Source organism: Lepisosteus platostomus, chromosome 8, assembly GCF_059453375.1.
Source record: "Lepisosteus platostomus isolate fLepPlt1 chromosome 8, fLepPlt1.hap1, whole genome shotgun sequence".
In the NCBI taxonomy this organism is placed as follows: Eukaryota; Metazoa; Chordata; class Actinopteri; order Semionotiformes; family Lepisosteidae; genus Lepisosteus; species Lepisosteus platostomus.
In genome coordinates this window covers 13255546-13280573 of record NC_142618.1, presented here as the reverse complement: position 1 = coordinate 13280573, position 25028 = coordinate 13255546, and the positions used below count along the sequence as shown (strand labels likewise).

Below are 25028 nucleotides of genomic sequence, written 5' to 3'. Positions count from 1 at the left end.
TTAGTTAAAACCTTAACAGATAACCTATAATAAGTAACAACTATCACATAATTCCTTTCACTATCTTTAGACACTTAAAAATGTGGTATAAAAGTAGTTCAAGGGATTAACAAGTATTTTGTTAACCACGACGACACATTTACAAAGCATAGACACGTTAAACAAAAACGTTCTGCACTCGTGACTACGTGCTGTAAAGTACACAAACGCTCATAATGAAGAACATAATGCCTGTTTGCTGGTCAGTCCTACAGAGTTTGGCAGTGCCAATTCTGTACATATTGAGTGTGGAATACACTTTAAATATACAGTATTATATATAGCAATATTGTTACGGATTTATCATATATTGTACTGTGTATCTATTTATTTGTGCTTGTAATGTTATTGTAACTGGGAGCACAGAGCACTGTATGACCACAACTCAAGGTATGTTTTAAGCACTCTTCTTACAGTCCAGCAATACTTTCAAAATGATTAAACTGTAGTTCTCTTTTAATAATCCATCATGTCTCTGCCAGGGATTAGCACCTGTAGGAATCTGGAGTGATGTTATGAAGAGGGCAGTTACCAGAGGAACAGTTCTACACTAGAGGAAAGACTGAACAGAAAGACAATCATCTGCAGAGTTAAATCCAATTGAGCATGCGTTTGAAATGCTGAAGACAAACCTGAAGCCAGAACACACCAGAGTAACATTAAACTTATACCCTGTTTCTAGTTTATATCTATAAATTTAGGACTTAGTATTTAGACATATTCAAATAAAATCACCTGATACCTAAAAATACAGTTCGAAGTAGCTGCAACAAAGTAAGAGACTTGGCAAAGCACCTCAAAAGTTCTCACTAGAGTTTAACGGTGGTCCCAATGGGTCAAAGATTAATACTTTTTAGGGTTATGCAACCACATTCTGACTTACCTTATCAAACAAAAGTTGTTTGTGTTCTAATATGATCAAATGCATGCATGTAATTACCATCAAATACAATGAGTATTATGCTTATCATCTCACGATCAGCTGTTCAAATAGTTGTGGAAGGCACCGTGTACACAACTTTGGGTTGCGGGAGTCTGGAACAAGTTGCACAGTCATGTTGGAGAAGCTGTTAACATGGCTATTTGCAAGGAATGGCTGGATGAAATCCTTGCATCAATTAATGACTAATTAAACCCAACAGGCTTCATGGGCTGAACGGCTTTCTTTCATTTGTAACCTTTCTTAGGTTCGCACATTAGATAAGATGAGCGATAAGATCGCTGCACTGGCCATATACAATTTCTTGTATTAGGAATTTGTCTTTTCACATACCCCAGCTTGCTCTCCATGAGACACACAAACAGGGAGAGAAGCTGGGGGTCAGAGCGCAGGGTCAGCCATTTATACGGCGCCCCTGGAGCAGCTGAGGTTAAGGGCCTTGCTCAGGGGCCCAACTGAGTAGGATTCCTCTGCCGGAGGCAGTATATGAACCGGCAACCTTCCAGCCACAGGCGCAGATCCTTAGTCACAGAGCCTCCGCACTGCCCACTATATACTATACGCACACACGTGCATCAACATGCATCTGTGTCCTCTGGAGCTCTTCCAGGAACTCAGATCTGTGGTGTTGAGGAGTTCGCCTTCTGCAAACCTCCACACAAGCACGGAGGGAGTGCACATACTGTACATACCTGGGACCTCCAGCTCGTTCCGCAGGGTCTCTGGCCTGAAGTTGCTCAGCCAGGACGAGTACTCCTTCAGGTTTCCCGGAAGCGCAATCGGATCCATTGATCTGATCGATGTCGTCAGTTTTTGCCAAAACTTTTCATCTTTCCTCTTATCCCACAACTTGGAGCCATCCTTACCCAGTTCCTTTTCAATCTCTTCAATACGTTTGGCATATTTCTGTAAAATACACACCACCAAGCCATGAGAGCAGGATTTAACCAGTAACTACAGCTAAAAGTGTAACTGACGTGGCCAAGTGGACATTGTGAAACCCTTAGGCTGTGGCTGGTAGCACTCATTTACAAAAACTGTTCTTATAGTGCAGCTGGTTTGCATTTTACTAATCGAACGCATGATCAAAAGCTGAGGTTAATTCTATATTGAAAAGAAAAAAACAAAACGCAATGTGTCCACGCCTGAAGAAGCCTCAACAGCTGAGACATTGTTCTTTCTACTTCAGTCTGAAATGAATATCAAATTGTTCTTGTGCAGCCCCACACAGTGAAATAGCTCCCTACTCAAACCATGGTCCTGCATTTTAGCAACTTCAAAAGTTAATTATCCCAGCTTTCCTTTTGTTAAGTATGTAAATTCATGTCTTGAATTTGTCTTTTGTTCCATCCTGACAATGAATCAAGCTGACAAAATCATACACATTCACTTTTCATAAAGTATAAACGTCAGAATACCCAATTAAACGCACAACATATACAGTATATGCACGGGAGTTCTAATACAGTGTTTTCCACAGATATTTTTTACTTCATTAATAACAAAAAGGTGACATTTTTCCAAAACAATTTTGAGAAGGATAGCCATCTGTTTCAGTTACTTAAATCAATATTGTTTCCTTCATCTTCAAAATGTTTTCTCTTTCCTCAGAAAGCACTTCCAGAACTGAAGAAACAGCAAGTACCTCGACAAACTTCTTGCGAAAACGTCCAATTCCTGCTGCCTTTGCATTCCCAAGCACAGAAATAATCTCTTCATACATTTTCTTAGCATCCTTTTTGTCCGTCTTTGGTTTACTTAATGTATTTCTTGCATCCTCTAACCAATCCTGCCAAAACATAAAAGTTACATTAAACATTTAATGACTAACATTTCACTGTGCTGAAATAACTTGATACTGAAGACGTCTTCAATACCTTAAAGAGCATTTCAGGATTGGAGAGTTGCTGCAAGGCTTCTACAAAATCTTTGACAACTCCTCCTTTGTCCAGTTGGTCCTTCAACCTTGGGATTGACACAAAGAAGTAATAGGATTTCAGCAACACATGTCTTCTCCACAAAAAACATAAATCCCTCTAAAGTAGTTTAAGAAACTGTGAATACATTTTCATTATTTGTCCTTTTTAATCCTTCAAGCTAGCCTTTAAAACCTAACCGTTTCAAAATTTAAATCATTTTAGGGGCTCAAATGAAAGCAATGGATATTTAAACATTTTGAGTTCAGGTTCCACAGTGTTGAAAAAATGTGACATGGCATAGACTATGGTTTTGATTTTCAGGTTCTTGTTCCCCATAAAAGATTCATTCTAAAACTACAGGAGGTAGGCACTTAGAGAAACCCGAATTAGTGGAGTACTACAGGGGTCTTCACCTACATGTCGCGAGTGTATGGAATAAGCTACCCAGCCATGCAGCTGAAGCCAGTACTCGGGGAAAAATGTATCTGGATAAGATCCCAAGATCAATTATGGGCTAGATGGGCCAAAAGACCGACTTGTTTGTCCTTCTTATGTTCTTTTCATTAGTGCAAGTGGCAGGCAAGTGACACAAACAGCACCAATAAGCAGCGCCAAACAGTAGTCTCCTCATTATCTCATACCAGTGTGCCCGAGGGAAGAGGGATTGTGCTCCCTTGCAGAACGCAGTACAAAGAGCCGTGCAGCGTTCCTGGGAGAGACCCGTTACTAGGCTACCTTGTGACAAACTCCTTGTTTCTGTGGCCGGTGGCGGAGTCCTCAAACTGGTAGGTCTCGCTGCTGATCATGAAGGGGTAGACGACGGCCTGGGGGTAGGACTCGGCAAGCCCCTGGATGACGTGCTGCACAGCCACAGCCTCCTTCTTGTCCAAGAGCGCCATCATCTGACTGATCCAGCCGATCAGCTGCCAACAGGGCACTGACGACATCTGGAAATCAGGCATCATGCTGTATGGTGAATACGGCTGCACTGCCGTGAGATACTATGAAGAGTTAAGACAGGTTTTAAAAAAATCTAAACCTGCATTAAAGAACTCCAATATGCAGACCTCTTTGATCATGAGGTCCAACGTCTCGGCAGAATACAACTCGACGATCTGCAGCAGTCTGGGGAACTTCAGTCGAGCTTCGCTGGAGTTCAGCTTCAAGGCTTTCAACACCTGCTCCACCACAATGGCAGGAAATGTGGGTAGCTCAGAGAATTCAGAAACTAAAAGAAATAATAATAATAGAGGAGTGACCTTGATAACTTGCAGTAACACAACAATTACTGTCAACCATCTAAGAACAGAATTAAAATAAAAAAAACTAAAAGAGCCTTCCCTTCGAAAGAAGGTATAATTAATAATCACAGATCCATTTGATTAAACAGTAATATGAGTTATGTAGTACCCACTGGTCTAATACTCTTCTAACAGTTCTATATTGTGGAGTTGAGGACAAGAGCTTTAGGCTGATGGCTGTTTTCAGCTCTTGTAGTTTTATGCAACTCTGTTATTATTCTGGAGCGTAGACAGTCAATTCACCTTGGTCATTTTCCTCCTCCTCCCTCAGGCGTTTGTCACAGAAGTTGGCCAGGGTCATGTGGGCCTCAATGGCTCCAGTTGTGTCCACATGGTCGGCTGAACGGGACTGCACTTCGTCTTCGACTTTCTTCACGGCGCTCTGCATGAGCCCCAGAGCTCTTTTGTGGAATCCCACTGTTACCTGCGGAATGATTCAGCCAGGATTAGATTCAGTAAACCACCTTTCTATATTCACATGCACTATTGCGTTCACAGCTGTTTGCCATTTGAATTTCGGGGGGTTTCTTGTGAAGTTATGATGTATGTTTATATGCATGTTACATATTATCTTTGCAAGACTGAAATGTGTAAAATACCTTTGAGAACGTCTCTGTATAAGTTATTCATCCATCCTTCCATTTTCAATAAAAACTTCTAACAAAGCAGGCAAAAGGTGCAGGACAGGGCACCAGTCTATTGTAGGACATGCCCATACACATTTCAAGGTGACAAATTAGAAATGCCAAATAAACACCGCACAGAAAGTGCCGTGGGCTGGAGTTATTCCCAGCACTCAACTGCTGTGAGGAAGCAGCATCACCCACCACACAGACAGATAGAGACAGATAGATAGAGGAGTTTATTTGCCATAAGTATGTGTACAATGGGATTGTTATTCACTCCGTTCTCTCAGGACATGACAGTACAGGAGACAAACACAGTACAACTAAAAACAGAACACAAAAGACACAGTACATTACAGAACAGAAAATGATAAATAGTGACAGAATGTATTGTACAGACAATAAACGAACAGTGAGATAAATACAAACAGAACAGTAAATACGTGGTAGAACGTCAAAGTGCAGAGTGCAGAGGTGTGTTGAATTCTGAGACATTGAACAGTTAGCTGTTGAGGATGCACACTGCAGGAGGATAGAAGCTGGTCCTGAGTCTAGTGGTCCTTGCTATAATAGCACGGTACCGCTTGCCAAAGCGCAGGGGTGAGAACATTTTGTGGCCGGGATGGTTGGGATCCTGACTGATGGATTGGGCTTTATTGCGACAGCAGATGGTGTGGATCTCACAGATTGATGGCAGGTCACATCCTGTAATCTTCCGTGCTGTCGCCACAACCCTCTGTAGAGCAACCTTGTCGCGTATGGTAGTATTACCGTACCATACAGTGATGCCGCTAGTGAGGACGCTTTTTATGGCGCTGTGGTAAATGTTCCTGAATAGCTACTTCCCCATAATGCATTTCTTCAGGCACTGCAGAAAGCGGAGGTGCTGCTGTGCCTTTTTCAGACAGGCTACAGTGTTGTCAGAGGTGCCAGCCTTTGATATTTACAGTTTACATCTTACCTTTTTCTTTTTAATTAGTCTATGGACATCTACTTACAGCACATTCCTAAAAAGAGATGAAAGGCACCCAATGCCTGTACATAAGCACCCCCTACCTGCTGAGGATTGGACGATGAGGCTCCGGACAGCTTCAGGACCCTTCCTGCTTTCTCCGGCCCGATCTTCTCCAGCACACTGGGGTCTCTGCTGACTGCACTGGCCATGATATGGTATGTAGTGCCCAAAAGTAACTTTTGGTTCCTGAAATTTTGAGCCGTCTCCTTCTCGGGATCAGTTTTGCTGTCCTCTGTTAAAAGCGGGGCAAAAAGAAATTAAATTCAATTAAACTCTCAGAAGTCACTACACATCTGTGTCAAAAAGACAGGATTACTAGATAAACTGATCTACAATGCTGGCTTGTATATGATAAGTACAGATATAAGAACAGAGATATGCCCTTTTAAAATGTGTTTTAAAACACATTCACTGCGATACATATGCAATATTTTTGCAGAAATACTAAACGTACAGTGAATGTGTTTTTATAAAAGACTGAAATACAATAATTAAGAAAAATATGAGACAATCTCTTTTTCAACATTTAAAACTGAGAAAAGGTGGAAAATCAGGCACAAAAACATGATATATACAGTAATTGGCATTTTGTGAACTCTTTTCCTGTGCTCAAATAAAAATAAGCTTGTACTGTGATCGAGATCCCACTGGTTGTGGTCTGTCTGCCCTTTAAATGACACTATATATCATTTAAACACCGGCTGTCCAATTCATTGATCTTTGTGGAGCACCCAGATTAATAGGGGGAAAGGGGTATTGCCAGCTGTTATATATCTTTGAGGACCCTAAGTCTCAGTGGTTTCCTGACAACTATAGGTGTCATGTCTGTGTGAGCTTTCAGCATTTGCACACAGTAACACCGAGCTCCTTCCCTGGAACCAGCCTTGAACATATTGTACAGCTGGGATAATACAATGCCTTCATCTTGGATTAATTTATTACATTTCTGACGTAACGCTTCTCTCTCTTCAGTGGGTGAACTCAAAGCTTCACCGCAGGTTCTTTAATTCTCTATACCATCCGTCACCGCTTTGGAAATTCAGTTTCATGCGTTTGGCCAGTGTGTTGACTGCAGATCGCGATTCCAACACACGGATGCCCCCCTTTTCTTACAAAGCTCCCTTCACCAGAGCCTGTCCATTAAATCCAAAGTCCGTTAAAGTGAAAGTTTACCGTACTGACTTCAGAATCGGTAGCAAGCCTCGAACCAGGGCAACGGAGTGGAAACTACATGAAAGTATATTTAAAACAGGAGGCACTTCTGTACCTAAATGGTTGTGGGTGTACCCAACAATGCTGTTGAAGCCCATGTCCTAGCTTCCAAAACACCTGCAGATTCTCAGATCTATTACCTACTGGCTACCAAACGGGCCTCTTTATAACCTTCCTTGTGTTCTTATGGATGATTAACATCTCAAGGGGACTCAAAGGAACTGCACCCCTGGAGTGGAGCCTTGTTAGGCTCGTTCTCAGGGCCTCACCTAACACGTCGACAGTCTTGAGGACGTTGAGGATCTGCTCCGCGCTGTCCTGTGCCTGGCTATAGAGGTGCTTGAAGCGACAGAAGCCGTGAGCCCATCGGAGATTCCAGTGGCTGCGCGCCTTACACTCTTTGTGCAGTGCCTTCAGCAGCTTGGCGGCCACGGAGAAGTTCCTCTGCAATGCCAACAGCAGAAACAGCACACCTTTGTCAGAGCCGTTCACATTTTTCAAAGGAAATGCAGACATATTACATTATTCATCTAAATGAAATCGAACAAAATATGAAATATGCTGAAAAGATCAGGCATTTCAAACGACCAATGATTTACTAAGAATTAGTAAATTATTTAAGAATGACTACTAGTAAAATTATATAGATGGGCAGAATAGGCTCCCACTGTTAGCAGTCTTTTGCTCTCAAGTAACAAACACATTAAATGGCAGGATGGGGTGGTTTAGCATGAGGATAAGGAGCACACTGGAGTCCTATTAAAAAGAACAGTGGAAATATCAGAATGTGCAGTTCATTCTCACACACCACTATCCTGACGGGGACCATATTGTAAGAATGGGATGGGACTGGGCTTCAGATGTGTCGCAACCTTGTGGAATGCACACCTGCTGCTCATGGTGGCTCAATACAGATTGCAGCAACTTGACAAATATTTTCTGCATCTTGTCCTTCAAGGCCACCTTGTCAATCTTAACATACAAGGCAACTCTGAACAAGACAATGTCGCTGAATCATGAATATTTCAAATCACAATTACGATGGTTGCACTAAAAAGTGAGTTTTCAACTCTTGGGTTTTTACCTGTTTCCTTGCACTCTCAGCCATTTTCAGTCTCATACTGATCTTGCAGTCTTTAATCAGAAAATCGGGGTCTTCCCATTCTCCAGCTTCTGTCTTTATTCCCTTGTCTCCATCCTCCTTCACTTCCATACTGTCACCAGCAACTGAGCTGACAAGCTTCTCGGAGATCTTATCCAGGAAAAAACATCTATAAAACATGAGGGTTACTCAGCATCAGGCTGGGGTTTTCCACAGAACTCAAAAAGGAATTTGACAAATGAGCTACAAACCATGACAAGTAGAAGCATTGCTTTCATTGCCTGTTTCCCTAAATTAGCTTATCTCCCCTCCCAACACCTGTGACCCATTCCATTTAATACTTACAGGTTTTGCTCAATGCCTTGTACAAAGGAATTATGACAAAACCAAAAAGAACTAAACTAATATTACTACAATTTTTACCAACAACTACCACCAGTTAGGCTAGAAAACAAGGGAATTTAATGTTGTGGCTGGAGGGAAGCAGCTGAGTTTCACTTGGGGTTGAGTGACGTACTTCCCACGTTGATCACTCAGAAGGTCTGAAACAATGCATTCTGTGGTACCCTAGACCAGATGATCCAAGGGTGTTCCTAGAATTTACCCGTGTTCATTAACTTCACAATAAATGGTTAAGACTGACATATTAAAGCAGTCAACAGTGACTAGGCCAACAACCACCTGGCCTAGTGAAATCCCTATGCTCGCCTCCATAGGAAAAGACCACAGATACGCAAATACAGGAAGGAAGAAAGTAAGAGAGGACAGGAATCAAATTGTCTTCTGGACTCGGTAATCAATCTGATTTTATTATATACAATGACCCACCACCTTTGTGACAACATTTCTGCACATAAATGTGGTGTTGATGACTACAACATAGTGGAATATGTTTACCGATTTGTGATGACATCATCCCACACGTTCATTGGATCCATTCTGTCGTCAGGGTATCGATGAGTCCAAGTTCTTATCAAGGTTTTAAGAGATGCGGTGGAAACTGGTAAACAAAACACTCCAGATAAGTAGACAACAGATGATATCCAATATCTAAAAAGTGAATGGAATTAGACAATCTTTGGAAAAACATCCCTTACCATCTTTTGTGATAAAATAGAGGAAGTCCTGGATCTCTGTTAAAGCCTGTACTGACTGCAGTTTGGCAAGACGGCTTCCATAAAGCAGCGCATCAATGTTTGAATAGTTCTTCATTAAAAAAAAAAAGAATAAAGTTTCGCTTTGAAGAAAAGTAAGATCATTTCTGGGCAAAGCTACACTTTTAGATTTTTATGTTTGGCTGTTAAGTCATAACAGTCACCATAACGTCAATTTTTAAAATCATAACAGTAAAAAAAGAAAAAAAAACACGAAGAGTTCCTCCATGAACAGAAACTTTCACACGTTTTTTTTTGTCTCACCACCAGCCGTCGAACTGTAAATATTCACACTGGAGATGACAACAGATCATGACTACGCAGTGTAATGCAAAGAAACTGCGCTTCGCTCCAACCTCCTCCAACACGCACTGACCCCGCCCCCCCGCGGTTCGCACCGACCCCGCCCCCCCCGGCGGTTCGCACCGACCCCGCCCCCCCCGGCGGTTCGCACCGACCCCGCCCCCCCGGCTGAGCTCACCTGGATGAAGACCTGCATGCTGTTGTTGATGTAGAACTTGGCCCTGTCGTAGTCGTCCTGCAGGATGTAGAGCAGGCTGAGCTCCTGGCTGTAGTTGGTCTCCATGACGCTCTTCCTCTCCTCCACCTTCATGGCGTTGTCCACGAAGGTCAGCAGGGACTGGTCCTGCTCCCCCAGCTGCAGCTGCTTCACCATGCCGCGCACCATGTACGGCAAGTAGGCCTCCTGGGAGACGAGCAGCCCAGTCAGACAGAGCGGCAGAAACCACCCCTTGAAAGGACGCAGGACTGGCATCACACCTGCCTAGCCAAGGCGCCGCGTCCTTCTGAAGCAGATGGCCAGGTAGTTATACTGCCAGAAAAGATGACTTTACTGTCATCGCAACGGTAAAATGTTGAAAACATCGGTCAAGAATAAGACTGCTTTTCAATAACTTTCACAGATTCAGCAACCCAAATGACTACAAAATCCCGCATTCTGATCTGTCTAGAATATACAGAGGTGTGAGCAAGCAACTGCCTCAGCGTGAGTTGGTTGCAAAGTAAGAATTAGCAAGTAGAGGTGAATTTCATGCTGGAAAGCAAAAACAAGAAAGAACACAATGTTTCATCTGTTAAGGCTTCTCCAGCAAAAAATCTCTCCACCCCCTGACATTCCTCATCTCTGTAGACCCTTCCATAAGGACCTGATAGAAAGGATCGCTCCACATCTTCTCCAGGTCCACCGGAGAGCTGTCGCCGATGTTGACGGTAGCGCAGTACTGCAGGGACTTCCATTCAGACAGGTGATTGTAACACTCCAGAGCGGCAATCTCCCAGAAGTCCTTCTCCGTGTCAGTGGGCCCTTCATCCATCCACTCCTCAGTGTTCAAAGCCTATCGAACACAATCTGCACTTAGGAATGTTAAAAACGAACAGAAAAACAAAACGGAGCTAACAGTCCTTGTTAGTGACTCACAAAAAAACATTACCCCTGAGATGCAACTTGAATTAGTTTCTGGTTCTTATCAATCACTCGATAGCCACAGAGCTACCCAAGTAGCTTTCCAATGTTTTGATTTACTACAAAGTGAAAAACTTGAAGGCTGAGAGACCTGGATACATTTTTAGGGGTTTGTCAGAACTGTAGAAATGTACTTGAATGAATTAGGAATTGAAGGAAGAAAGTAAATATTTACAACAGTCAGCATTTCTAAAAAGTTGACTTCATTATGTTATCAATTGTTACCTCATTATATAGCTTCACAGCCAGAGAATAATCATTTTTTGCTTCTGCCTGAAGTGCCAGGCTGGTAACAGGTTTGGCTCCGATCTTGCCACTGAAGATTCCCCTGAGGACATCATAATCTCCCAGAGACCTATAGAGCCTAAAAAACAACAATTTCATAGATTTGTTTTTAATGTTTTAATTTTAATTTAATGTGCTGTACTTTTCCTCTGAAGATAGCACACACTATAAATCTGTTCAGAATATCAAGGAGACGTGATTTTATATTTTACTAAATAAGTTGAGGATTAAAAATGGTCAGCTAAAGTCACTAAAACATTTTTTAAAACAGAAATATCCATCCACCATGTCTAACACAATCATGAGAAATGGGAACTGGAAATGACAAATTAAAGTCATAGAAAGAGGTTTACTGCCCTTTCTCAAGTTTGAACGAAGAAAATGATTTTTTTAAGATAAAGTAATGTATGCTGTGATAAATGTCCAGTTTTAACAGTAACTGAAAAAAGTTATTGTGTGCAATGTCACGTGGCGCTGAACCTCAAAACGACAGAGAAGACCAGGGGGAAAACGTCCTCCAGCTGGCCTACAGTGAACTCACTTGGCCAGATGGATCCAGCGCTCAGTGTCAGGGGGCAGCTCCCTGTGTCCTCGGGCTCTCTTGGAGGGGGGCTCATCAGGGACACTCCCCCTGATCAGGCTCTCCTCCAACAGCAGGATGCCCATCGGCTGCTGCAGACTGGCCAGGCAGCTGGAGCTCACGGCGCTCGGGTCCACCTTCAGGAGCTCCTTGTACTGGTAACTCATGTCCTGGAGACAGACGGCTTTTTTCGCCTTAATACCGACTGCTCAAAGGCCACATAGGAACCACAGTGAAGAATAAGAATACGCTGCTGTTCAGACATCCCTTATTGTATACTAATCGCCTGCTTCAAGACACAAGAGTAAAGACACGCTGGCAACAACCCAAATAAGCGCCATGAGTCAGGCACCTCCTCACCCTTCAGACTTGCCTTTTGGTCCACTGCAAACTGTACTGATGCAAACTGGCAGTACAATGACTCCAGCGCACAGACAGGCAAGTCAGACGCATTCGAGCTACAAAATCTGCCTGGATACACTCGGGATAACAAGCTCCGTTAATGCCGTGCTTGTGTTGGCAGAAAGAAACATGAACGGGAAGAAAAAACGTTTCCTTTTCTGAAAAAGAATTTAAAGCACCAATGGGAAAACTGTGCAAGTCCAAAATCCAGCCTTTTGTACAAAAAGAAATTCAATGATATGTGGGGAACACAATTACATATCACAGTAAGAACACGAAACTAGGGTTTTCATGACATCCCTACATATTCTAGATGCATCTCTAAATTCTTCTCTTTCAACAGCGACAGAGCTACCCACACAGTTCTGGGATGCTATTTTTCAGTAAGTCATATTACTTTTGCCACTACCTGTGCTGTTTAAATGCATAGTACTGTTATTATAGTTTTACTCCTACCTGAACACATGTAACAAAGGGAGGGAAATATAATGTGCTTTTGTTCAGGAAGTGGTTCATGTCCTGTAAAAGCTCTTCGGTGATCCTTCTCTTCTCTGCTTCGTTCTTAGACCCTTCCATTTGAGCCAAGATTCCACAAAACAGGGTGCTGAGGAGCTGCTTGGCAAGAGTGGAGTCTCTCTGCAAAACAGGATCACAGTGACAATCATGTCCTACAAATGGTGTCTTGCCTGATTTTCAAGTGACTTGCACCCTTCCCACCATGTCCCATTTTGTGAAATTGCAGATTTTATGCAAAACCTGACTGCTCAAACCAAAGGCTTCTAAGGGGTTACAGTAAATGAAAAACTGAAATAGGTTGATTGCATAAGTACTTGGACACATTAATTCAGTATGTGGTGGAGGCAACATTGGCTTTTTAAACTTTTTGTGTTCAAATTAAGCAGTCATCAGATTTTTCTTTCATATTACGTATGATTGTTTTTAGATTTTAGCTTGTTTAAAGGGACGAAATGCGAAAGCTGTGCAAGGGGTTGAATACTTTTGCAAGGGACTGCATAAGGAAGTGCACCTCTTGCTGCTTCGCTGTGAAAATGTTGCAAAACCTTAGTGTTTTCCTTCTGTACCTTTTATTCTTGCCTTTATTGATTCCAATCCAGATCATGTATTTAATGATTGCCACTACCTATCCACAAGTACTGGCATAAAAAGAGATATCTGTGGGGCTCACAGGATACATTACGTTAGTAATTCCATCCTTAGAAAAAAAAGATTTACTCAACATTAATAAAGGTCAAAGTTTTGTTATTATGGTAAAGCTAGCCAGAAATTATATCCAACGATCCTGTACAAAACAAGGCAAATCTGGGTCTTGCGTCCAGCTCTCTGTTGGTTATGACACACACACACACACACACACACACACACACACACACACACACACACACACACACACAACCATTCGGGTTTCAGCTCTCTTTACAGAGGACCCTGAAGCAGCCCGGCGGCTGTGCTGGGTTCCGGGCGAGAGGACACAGACCTGGGCCAGGGCTTGCAGGGGCACAATCAGGCTGCTGTACGGAATCTGTATGTCAGGCAGGTCCCCGTGTCTGTATCTGCGGTACAGCGTCACCTGGGCCTCCCGCCTCAAAGTCCGCTCGGCCGCCCGCTCCTGCAAGTTACACTCATCAGTCACAGGCACAGAGGACACCTGGGCTGGCAGGACAGAGCCCTTCACTCACTTAACTGTGAGCTGTAATGTTCTACAGGGCAAGGGTATTAATACAAAAGAACATGGGACCAGACATGGAGCCATGGGGAACGTTAGAGCTAATACCATTTTCTGGAGACTGGAAAAGAGCAGAACATTAGGATTCCATGTATGTTTTTATGAACGAATTTGACTTGAGTTCAGCCAGGGGTTTACTCTTTGGCTAAGAACACATACCGGTTGCAAAGCAAACTAGTTTTCAATGTTCTATTGGTTTTTGATGATAAAAAAACATTGAGGAAAACAATTATTTACAATAATTTATTATGCACCAACAAGTATATTTGTGCATTCTTAGAAAAATGGAATTTGCCTGACAACTTCAGATGAACTATGCTTCCTGTGTTTCTTCCCAAAGTGAGCAGACCAAGCAAATAATGGGCGAGTATCTCATAAATACCCCCTTTGTACAATTACCTTCTCTTGCCGCTGTGCTTGGATGCCCTTCCTGGCAAACTGCAGGCTAACTTTTTCCTGGTCTTTTAGGAACCTCCTCCTCAGTCTGAGGATGTCAGCCCGCTGGTCGTTCACTGCTGTGAGAGCCAACAGGTGTGATAAACTTTCATCAGTGACTAAACTGTTCATAAACTAGTCATGTACTGTATATTACTAGTCTCTAGGACAAAAGTGTTTAGACGTCTTTAGGACATGTTGAGTTGTATAAGAACATATGTTACAATTTAGTAAATGAAAAAATAAAAGAGCAAAATTTGTAACATTTGTAACCCACGGTACCTTCCTAGCACGTTTTCCTCGCTAGAAATCAAGTTTTCTGCACTGAGAATATCTCTGGGCAATTTCTTCTCTATGGAGCAGAAGTAGCCAAAAGTTAATAAATGTAATCCCTGCAGTCAAAAGCACCTTCCCCATGCAACAAGAGCTGCTGCAGTCTGCATTTAGAGCTGCTGTTCCTTCACTCGATAGATTCTTGGTCCTTGTCAACTGCTCTCAGTACTAGTGAGACAACTCTTTCCTTAATGAAGTATACCGTATTGTTTCACTGTAATATTTTTAGCTTTATTGCTTTTAATATGAAATCTGTTCTGTATTTACACAGAAAGTGATTTATACAATATTTTCCTGCTCACAAAGCAAGCTGGAATTTCTATAAAGAAGAGCCCAAATCTATAACTCCAGGAATTTCAGATCTGATTGTGGTTCACAAATAAGTTTACTCTCTTAAAACTGTTAAGAACTTTCAGTGAGCTGTTTTCCCATAAAGCCATAAAAATAATTCTTTCAAAAATCAGGAATAATAATTTTAACGTCCAAAATGACACTAACAGCACATCTAAAAATGCACAGAAGGCAAATTTCTGAATTTGCTAAATGAATGAAATCCATCTGACTCTTTTTTCAAATTTAGCTCTTAATTACTTAAACTAACTGATCGGTCACAACTTTCTCAAGTGTTTCACAAAGATACTGTGTAGAAAACAAGTGGAATGTCTCAAATGTGAAAATGACTTCATTATTTTTTATTGAAAAAATGTATGCAATAATCTAATACTCAAAAACACTCATTTATGCATCTTTTTTTAATCGCTGTCTGGAATGAATTATCCTGCTTTTTTAAAAAAAAAGGCTTTGGGGGGGGTTAAAACATTTTTAAAATGTTATTTTGACTGTTTAGTTGTGAAATGCATGTTGCCCCGTCTTTCGGATGAGATGTTAAACCGAGGTCCTGACTCTCAGTGGTCATTAAAGAACCCAGGCCATTTCTCGATAAGAATAGGGAGTTATCCCGGTGTCCTGGCCAAATTTCCCTCCCTCAGCCTTCACTGTGGCCCCCAAATTGTCCCCATGTATGATTGGCTTGCTCTTTCCCTGTGATGGACTGGCGCCCCGTCCAGGCTGTACCCTGCTTTGCACTCGTTGCTTGCTGGGTAGGCTCCAGCTTCAAGCGACACCGTACTGGTATAAAGCGGTTTGGTAAATATGACATGACATGCACGTTGCCCGAGACGCAAAATGGTTAACCGGTAATTCAGAAGGAACAGCCATGTCTGTCACACGTCGGTGGGGTCCACCCAGCCCCCTGGGGACAATACCTTTCTTCCTGCTGTCCACCTCGTCTCCCGGCAGGGCCAGGCGCTTCTTGCCGAAGTCGGCCCCTACCGGTTTCTTGGGGCCCCGTTGCTGCTGCTGCTGCTTTTCGCCCCACTTCCCAAACACGAGCAGGGAGGAGGACAGGGAGTCCGAGGTGGCAGGCAGCGCGTACTCCGACAGAGTGTCCACGCTGCTCCCAGTCAGCCAGTTAAACGAGGCGCGCCTGCCTGAAACAGCACAGTGCCCTGTCAGCCAGCAGGTTCCACAGCAAGGGGCAAGAGAACCATTATCTCCGTTACCCATGGAGCTTAACGATGAACATATAAGAAGGATTTAAAAAAAATTAAAATTATGCTTCTATCCGGTAGAACCTCAACATACGCCAGTTCTATATGTGCGATTCTGCTTAGTCGCGCAGAATTTTAAGGGACCACCTTCGAGTGACCACTCAAGTCGGCTGTTTGGGGGGAAGTACATGTGGTCCCCCGCTTCCGCAGCATCTTGAGGATCTATTTCACCCGACCTGTGGCAGTCTCTGTCGCAACGGCACAGCTCAGTTAACAGAGCTAATACGAATGTGCAGCAGGGCCTCACAGAGTATGCCGTATTCAGTTTCCGCCAGGAAAGCGGCAGTTGTGCGCTGTGCACAGACCTGTTATCAGAGTCTGGTATGCGACTCGGTGTTGTGCTGGGAAATAAAACAACCATTAAACAACAACAACAAAAAAACACTCCTTTGTGGTCCCCAAGGTTACCACAGTCTCATTTCTTGAGTGTCTCGTGGAAAATATGAGCAAAGAGACAAGAAGAAAGAGAACTTGCAGGAGCAGGAGAGTGTGTTGGTGGAGTGGGAAGGAAGTGATCAGAGTCTCAGTAATTTACCGTCTTGTCTGCTATAACCGTGCTGTGATAAACACTATCACAGGACAGCAGCGCCGCGTTTCTTTAGTATTTATCCTTGCTGCAGCAGGCCGGCTCGCTCACCAGGGTCCTGTGTGGGAGTGAACTCCAGCGTAGACTGAGTGGCCCTCAGCTGGCCCCCCAGGGACCCCTGAGCTGAGGCGGAGCCGCCCCGGGACTGGTAACGGGAGCCGCCCTGGGAGGCCTGGGTTTCCACGAACATCGGGGTGAGGACTGTGTTCCGGTGATGCCAGGAGGAATCGATGATGTAATCCTAAGGGGGGGGGAGAGATCCCACATCGTTAGGACACAGCAAACCCTGGATCTGCCACTGTGAATGTGAAACTAGATGGCGTACACATGGAGCAAGGAATTTGAAGGGAACACAGCTGGAAAGGGCACAAACGCCGTCGGTTCTCCACAGTGCTTAGCCACTACTCCACAGTACAGCCCAAACTGGGGGGGGAGGGGGAGCCCAACAGTAGGGAGGTCCTGTGCTTACGTGGAACTTGCACTCAGAAAGGGGGTACTCGAATATGGCGCGACTGTAGTCGGGGCTGCGGCTGGTCATCTCCAGCAGCAGGTTGGTGGCCAGGCTGAGGTACTGAGCCTCTATCTTGCTGGAGTACAGGGAACGCAGGATCACCAACATTCGCTCCAGGGTTGTTGTAGGTAGACGGGTTTCGTGGCTCCAGAAGTTCCTAACGTAGAGCCTGCAGAGAGGACCGAGAGCTTGGGTTATAACCCCCCTGGGAAACCGGTTTTAATCCTATTCTGCTTGTTGACTGACGCACCCCCTTTGACTCTTCAAGGAGCACTCCCTGAGTCAGCTACTTTTATAAAGTACGGCCTTGTTCTCGGCTTCATCCTTTCCAGTGCTCTTTTGTTCCCAAACGAAACCCAGAGTGTCTTTATGTATTCTTGGATTACAGATAACATTCTTACCTTTTTCTCGGGGCAATTTAGATTCCACTAGAGATATGAGAAATTAAAGAATTAAATGAAATATTAGACGTCTATGTTCAAATTATCCCTTGAAGGAAAGGGTCACTGCAAAACTGTAAATATTTAGACATCTCTGCATTCTATACAGCATCCTGCAGTCTGCAAGTAGACTCGGCTACTCGATGACATCTTATTCTGTTTCCTGCAATATTTTAATTGTCACTGACTTCAACTCTCACTAATGATCAAAGCAGCCCTCCTGGTTATTTACATGGGAAACCAAACTACCACGTCAATGAATTAAAGTGTGACTGAGAATACTGTTTGTGAAGATGACAATCATGCAGTCTCCTGCTATCATCCAGAGACAGGCTTCTCAAGGGCATAACTTACTGGAGACCTTGGTTTTCGTCCACAAGCCCCTGAAGCAGTGTCTCCTTTGCAACATTTAACATTTCCAAAGAGTCGCTGTCTGACTGGCTCTCGGAGTCCCTGAAAACATCAGACCACATTTCAAACAAATTCAACATTGTACTTTCGTAAAATGCACCACTGGCCAGCTAAGACAGTATTACTTCAATAGTTGTGAAAAGCCAAGAGATGAGGTTCACCTGTAGTTGTCATGAATCCACATTAGGATGTCGTACATCCTCTCTCTGCACACTGGAGAGGGGTGTGTAATGAATGATGTCACTGCACCTAACATCTCCCGCATTTCAACAGGTTTCAGCTTAGCCATGATCTTGTGTATAATATCCAAACACACTCTCTGCCTTGCCTCATCCCTGTGAAAAGAAAAAACATTCTGCATTTGCCTGTAAGCAATAAGCAAAGTTATACAGCACATATATAAAACACATTTTGCCACTATATGGAATTCCTCAGACTATTTCAAGTCTTGTTTGAGGAGTCTCCTGACTCAGCTGGTAAGGGTGCTTGTTCAACTGGGCACAATCAGTGCTCTATTATCAAGGGTTTGAACCTGAGTCATGTTACTGACGGAGACTGGGATTTTCCCAGGTGCAGGCTGATCTCTATGATCTTGGATTCAAGTCTGGGCGATGTCACTACCTGAGGGATTTACCCGAGAACGGGCTGAGCTCTATGATCGTGGATTCGAGCCTGGGTCATGTCACTTACTGACTGTGACTGGGACTTACCCAAGCTGAGCTCTATGATCATGGATTTGAGCCTGGGTCATGTCACTAGCTCACTGTGACTGTGACTGGGGTTTACCCAAGAGCAGGCTGAGCTCTATGATCATGGTTCGAGCCTGGGTCATGTCACTTACTGATTGTGACTGGGACTTACCCAAGCTGAGCTCTATGATCATGGATTCGAGCCTGGGTCATGTCACTAGCTCACCGTGACTGTGACTGGGGCTTACCCAAGAGCAGGCTGAGCTTTATGATCATGAATTCAAGCCTGGGTCATGTCCTTATTGACTGTGACAGGGATTTGTTCAAGTGCATTTATTAAACTAAAATGAGAAAACAGGTTATTTCAGGTTCTGGGTGTACAAAATATATTTGTACATTTTTCATTGAAATGGTTTCTTTAATGTGCATTAAAAAATAAAATGGTAAAAGACTGTTGTCAATATTATGAAAAAAAAGTTACAAATACAGGACAAAACCCAAGCGTTTCCTCCAGCTCCAATTCATACAGTATTTCAAGCACAGGCAGCTCACCGATGGCTCATGACCCGAGAGAAATCCTTGCTCTTCAGCTGCAGGTATACATCAGGGATCTCTTCAGCTCGGCTCAGGATGCACTCCAGGCAGTGCGTCTTCAGCACGCCGTGCATTTTGGGCAACAGGAAAAAAACTGCATTCACAAACCTTTCAAAACCCAGATGTGAAGATTAGACATCAATGTGCAAGCTTTAACTGATATCTGAATCACAACTTAAGTAGCCTATATTAGGATATTGAAAAATCATTGCTATACATTACTTTAAACCTGTCTAACTTCTCACACTTATTAAAACATGCACATCAAAAATGAAAGAAAGTAAAGATCCTTCTTCAAATAATGAGATTCAGAATTAGGACTTAAAAAGGACAATTAGGTGGTAACATAAGACTGCTAACTGTGCAAATGGAGATTACACAGGTTTATTTAAAACACAACATGGGTAATGCAATATATATGCTCCTTTTCAAAATTCCTTTTGCATTTTACATCTATTTTTTTAGTTCAGATTTAGGGCAAGTATTTTCTTTCCAAGCTTCCTGAAGATGTACTGTACACAAACTTCGGCACAATGGTAATGGATTGAAGAACTATTCTCAAGTGGCAACCCAAGTTAGAAGTTAAATATGCCATACTTGTTAGACGACATTACATAATCCTTCTTGTCAAGGCCCTGAGAATTCCTTTTTCAGTTTCAGCCATGGAAACGTCTTGTGTGGAACTGCATAAAGAGCTCTCAAAGCTTTACAAAAAAACTTTCCGTAAAACAACAACCATGTAAAGCAACTATGAACCTCTTACCTGTCCATAAATGGTGGAAAGTGTTTCACAACTTTACTTAGGCACACAACAAACTTATCTTCCTTCTCGTTCTGCAGCTTCTTCAGGTGATGTGCCGTGAAGTCGAATATGGGGCCCTCCGATTGCTGATAATTAGACACATGGTTAATCTTCCTCAAAGCAGAGAAGAAAATGGATGATAAATATTTAAGGGCTTCCACGTACCTTCTCCTTCTCAGCCATATACTGCATAACAAGCCCAATGACTTCTGCAGCAGCCACGTGTATGTCTTTATACCTTACGAAGGAGATGTTGTTGGCCAAGGACTTGAAATATCTGTAAAGAAAGAGCCTTTCAAATGTTATCACAATTGTGATGCAATAAGACACTGTACTTGCTTAATAAAAGATACAAATTCTAAACAAAACGTATATTAGTAGTTTGTGACTATTCTTTTGTAGAATGAAGCATTTTAGAACACTTGAAATGCTATCTATAATGTCATCTTTTTTCATTTACTCCTTTGTTGCCAGAAATAGAGATGAAGACAGAAGTGTCCACATTACCTTTCATGTTCAATTCCACAGCTGGGGTCGTACGGCGGCAGATTATTTGCCAGCACAATACCAAGCAACTGAATTCCCACAGAATTGTCCTTGCTGTTGGGATCAGACCCAGCAAACCGATCGAATATCAGGCTGAAAGATTGAAAATGCTGATTCAAGATGCGAGCATTTTACCCAAAAAGAGCTATCTAGTGCAAGAGACTGTTCAATTAGGCAGATACTACAGCTTTGTTGAAAATATTTTTTAGCATTAAAATACAAATACAAGGAAAACAACAGTAAAAGGAGTCCAACGTGTTTAACAGACATGTGGAAAATGCACGTTGTGTGAAAAAGCCATCAACAGTGTGAATGTGCTTTCAAGCATCTACGCTGCTAATCTGAAAGGGATTTATAGTTATGCTGTACTTTGTTAGGGGTATGAAGAAAACACATAAAAGGGCAAACAAAAACACACTAGGCTGGACAAAAACCTAAATACTGAGTGCCAAAAAACAAGAAACACAGCTATAAAAAATAAACATCATGTACAACATTCACAGCAGTACAGTGAATTTAATTTTTTTTATCCAAACCAAAAGATGAAGTGCCTTAGAAAACAATAAGATGACTCATAATTGCATATTCATACCTATAAGGAACCATGAGGCTGTCCTTCCAGCACTCCACAACCGTTTTAATGATTTCAAGATTGTGTCTGAAGACGGCTCTCTTTTCATGGAAGGCGTTCCTCATTAAAAACTCCAGCAGCCGATTAGCCAGAACTTCATCTTTGGTATCGCCCTTAAAGGGAAAACAAGTGAAACGGAACAAGTTCTGTTCAGGGGTCCAAGTCTTCTGCACTGCTGTTGACAATGCACAGCATTTCACCTTGACATTACCGAGGTGAACATGCACATTAACACTACAGATCAAAATATGCTGCCGCTTGGCACTTTCCTGATAGACAAGTGAGTAACTTGTAATGACACTGGCAATATATTTTTGCTTTTTGTTTGTTAGCCCAGATTTACAGAATAATACTAGATTTGAAATAGAAAGGTGGGCAAACACAGTTATGTCCTCAAGTACCTTGGGGGTGGCGACGCTGGCCCAGGAGAGAACCGTAACAACGATCTCCACCACCATGAAGTGAATCCCTTCACCCCCATTATTCCCAGAGACTACCAGCTGTAGAAGCGGCCACAGCCAGTGTTTGGCATATGGACGGAAGACCTGTCACCAAAAAAAAAAAAATGTAAGCAGGTATGACTGGATAATAATCTTAGGAACAACACACATTACAACTGATCCTTCCAAATATCCTTCTCTTCTTCTCATCAGTGTGCAATAACTACAGGATATTTGTTAGCCAGATGTGGCAGACTCATTCGGCAGTATGGAAGTTTCTAAAAGCTACTGTACATCCAAGGTCTTCTCTGGGAAAACACAGCCTTGTACATTGTCTTTGAGGCAGTTTTTGTACAGTTTTCTCTTTAAAGATACTTTAGTCACCTTCACCCTTCAATGTAACCAACCCGCTCTTTGTTGGTTCAATTTTTAGTTTTTTTTTGTTAAAACCAACACTGTTCCAGATGAGCCCAAATATTTGGTCTGCTGAATGCTCTATTTTTTATCCTTCCTTTCTATATCTTGTCAGTTTTTCTCCCTCTTAGCTTTTAATATTAAGCCTCTCTGCCACAGCTATAATCTAAATTCTTACACTGTTGGCAGGCCCCTCTCTTCACGTTCTTAATTTCAGAATATGACAGGAGACCAACGTGAAGATTCCCCTGGGCTGTAGGAGCTCTTTGAGTCTTACAAACGTTCTGCTCCTCACCTCCTCCTTGTTCACGATCAGTTTTGCAATGAAGAGACGGATGTTCAACTGAGTGGAGGGGTTCCCCAGCTTCCCTTGAAGAAATTTCATCCAAGGCGGAAGGTCACTTGGTACTGTGCCCTAAAAACAAACATTGAAAAGTTTCAACTTTGACTTAAGTTGTTTACAGTAGCTTAATCACACTAAATCTCCAACAGAAACTCATTGTTTCAGGACTCTGAAGAAGCTTAGCCAACAACGGCGCTTGTTCCCATCAGATGGAGTCGTACAACCCAAATCTACAATTAAAGTCTGGTGCCATCAGCCAACTGTGACTGGGATTACCTGAGTGACAGTGAGGGAATAGCTTCACTCCTGCCATTGATGCCACAGCGGTAACTGTGGGTCTCAGTGTGCAGCTATAAGAGCACAGTTTGAATGAAAGAGGGAGACCAACAAATGGCAAATTCAAAACAGGTGCTGCTTCTTCATTTTTGCTATATTTTTCCCTTGAACCACTCTCCTTATGGTTGTTTTCCAGTATGGGATGTTGAACTGCAAAGATATTTCATCAAACGCTTCCTAGTCTAGTCAAGCAGTAAGCGTCCTGTCCAGACCTCTTCCACTTCAGGAGTAATGTTGTTCCTCTGCATGTGGTTGATGAGGACGGTCATGGAGGCCATACATTCGTGTTGGTTGAGCTCATCCATCTCCAGTACCACAACGTCATCTTGCAGAGCCGCTTCTGCTCCGTCCTAATGATAGACACACGCACATGCTGACTGCTAAAGCAACACTTCTCTCCTGGGGCTGAAGCTAATATGCCATTACTTATCAATTTATAAATGCAGTTTATACAAGCTCTTTAATGGGACTTTGTTGAAGCTCCATTACAATGAATGAAACAGGGAACAAATCAGTAACAAGCCTTTCAGTGAAAGGCCACGGCAGGTCCCTTTCACAAACCTGCAAGTGGGCACGGCTTGACGGCAAAAGCACAATAAATCTTGAAGAGCTCAGGAGTTCTTCAGAATCATGTGCAACTAAAGTAAAAGCAACATTTTAACAGAGGGTCTGCTTTGAGGACAGGAATTTAAGGACGAGACTAGGCTAAGGTGGACATTAAGCATCGTTAGAAAAGAGACTAAAAGACAAACAAGAACAAGACTGTGTGACAGAGGAAGCTGAAAGGGGAAGTGGACTCGCCCTCCTCCGGCTCGGCACGGGCCTCGTGCTGGGGTCCTGAGAGCCGTAGCTGAAGCTCTGGACTCCCGTGGAGAAATCGAACTGGCTCATCTCCTCACTGAGACTGCTGTCTGCCATGTAGGACTGTGACGACAAGTAATGGGGCTCCTCTGTGAAAGGAAAGACATGATCCAGGACTCTCATGAAACGCATGAGATGGAATCCATGAAATGAAAGGCACACTTTTACAGAGTAATTAAAGTTTTAAACTACAAAGTTTGTAGTTGTTCCTGTAGATTAACATATAAACAATCCATCCATTTGTGCAGCATCTTGTAGATTTATCTTATAAATTATCCCTCCATTTCTAACCGCTTCATCCAATTCAGGGACCCGGCAAGCAATGGACACAAGGCAGGATACACTCTGGACGGGACACCAGTCCATCACAGGGAAACACACTGACACACTGACACACTAGGGTCATTTTCCCCAGAAGCCAATTAACCTACCAGTATGTCTTTCGACAGTGGGACGAAACCGAAGCACCCAGAGGACACCCACGTGAACAGTGTCAAATTATCAGTGTTAAATTCAAATCAAATAATTATTCCCAACAACAAGTAGTGCACTTCAAGTAGTCTTTATTGGCTTTGATGTCAAATTTTTGTTTGGGAAAAAAACAACATTTGGTGACTGCTTAAAAGATCACTCAAGTATCTAAAAAACAATTCTCACCTGCGTCCCGATCACCAGCCTCCCTTGCCTCTTTCCGAATAGCTACATACTTTGCTTTCCGTTCAAGAGCAACCTAAAGTAAAAGACTTTACTTAATAACATTTCTATATTAAAAAACATCAACATATACCTTATTAAAGATGTAAAATATGCCCAGCCCAGTTTAGAACACCTTAACAGATTGACATCTTAATGGAAGGAATTTCCCTGTTCTGATTATACTACCCAGATATTTAATTAAGACAGCACTGCATATATATATATTGAAAATAAAAGGTCTTACCTCTATCTCTACAGGGAATCTGTAGGTCTGCTGTGCATCTATGATGTTCTCGAAAATAAACTGATTCTGAAAATATAAAGGATAAAGGAATCTTCCTAATTAACCTAATTTTACTTGCAGCACTTTATCATGAATTGTTTATCATACATGTTTATGCAAAGAATATTACATTTTAAATTTGTTCTATTCACAAATGTTTAGACAGGGCAGTAGTACGAAATGAGACAAAGCACATCTTGGCAAACAATGGCGAATAAGTAAATAACAGGACAGAGGTTCTACCTATTACACACGAGATTCTAAC

The 25028-nt window shown here is 42.6% G+C and overlaps 1 protein-coding gene across 1 annotated transcript in view; it reads right to left on the bottom strand.

Annotated features, from left to right (window-relative positions):
* Nucleotides 1-25028, bottom strand: part of prkdc (protein kinase, DNA-activated, catalytic subunit) — a 65392-nt gene that overhangs the window by 9725 nt on the left and 30639 nt on the right. Inside the window, exons 44-77 of the mRNA XM_088642476.1 lie at nt 24725-24790; nt 24442-24514; nt 23725-23873; nt 23136-23273; nt 22540-22659; nt 21792-21935; nt 21352-21503; nt 20721-20852; nt 20379-20490; nt 20175-20299; nt 19370-19519; nt 18290-18463; nt 18072-18170; nt 17236-17446; nt 16818-17007; nt 15836-16060; nt 14202-14317; nt 13554-13685; nt 12515-12694; nt 11618-11826; nt 11017-11155; nt 10475-10663; nt 9790-10014; nt 9252-9360; nt 9052-9154; nt 8137-8323; nt 7322-7496; nt 5882-6072; nt 4443-4623; nt 3966-4126; nt 3634-3845; nt 2857-2944; nt 2625-2768; nt 1672-1885 (exon numbers count right to left, since the gene is read on the bottom strand). Coding sequence (XP_088498602.1) covers nt 1672-1885; nt 2625-2768; nt 2857-2944; nt 3634-3845; nt 3966-4126; nt 4443-4623; nt 5882-6072; nt 7322-7496; nt 8137-8323; nt 9052-9154; nt 9252-9360; nt 9790-10014; nt 10475-10663; nt 11017-11155; nt 11618-11826; nt 12515-12694; nt 13554-13685; nt 14202-14317; nt 15836-16060; nt 16818-17007; nt 17236-17446; nt 18072-18170; nt 18290-18463; nt 19370-19519; nt 20175-20299; nt 20379-20490; nt 20721-20852; nt 21352-21503; nt 21792-21935; nt 22540-22659; nt 23136-23273; nt 23725-23873; nt 24442-24514; nt 24725-24790 — 5215 coding nt within the window. The remainder of the gene's footprint in view (nt 1-1671; nt 1886-2624; nt 2769-2856; nt 2945-3633; nt 3846-3965; nt 4127-4442; nt 4624-5881; nt 6073-7321; nt 7497-8136; nt 8324-9051; nt 9155-9251; nt 9361-9789; nt 10015-10474; nt 10664-11016; nt 11156-11617; nt 11827-12514; nt 12695-13553; nt 13686-14201; nt 14318-15835; nt 16061-16817; nt 17008-17235; nt 17447-18071; nt 18171-18289; nt 18464-19369; nt 19520-20174; nt 20300-20378; nt 20491-20720; nt 20853-21351; nt 21504-21791; nt 21936-22539; nt 22660-23135; nt 23274-23724; nt 23874-24441; nt 24515-24724; nt 24791-25028) is intronic.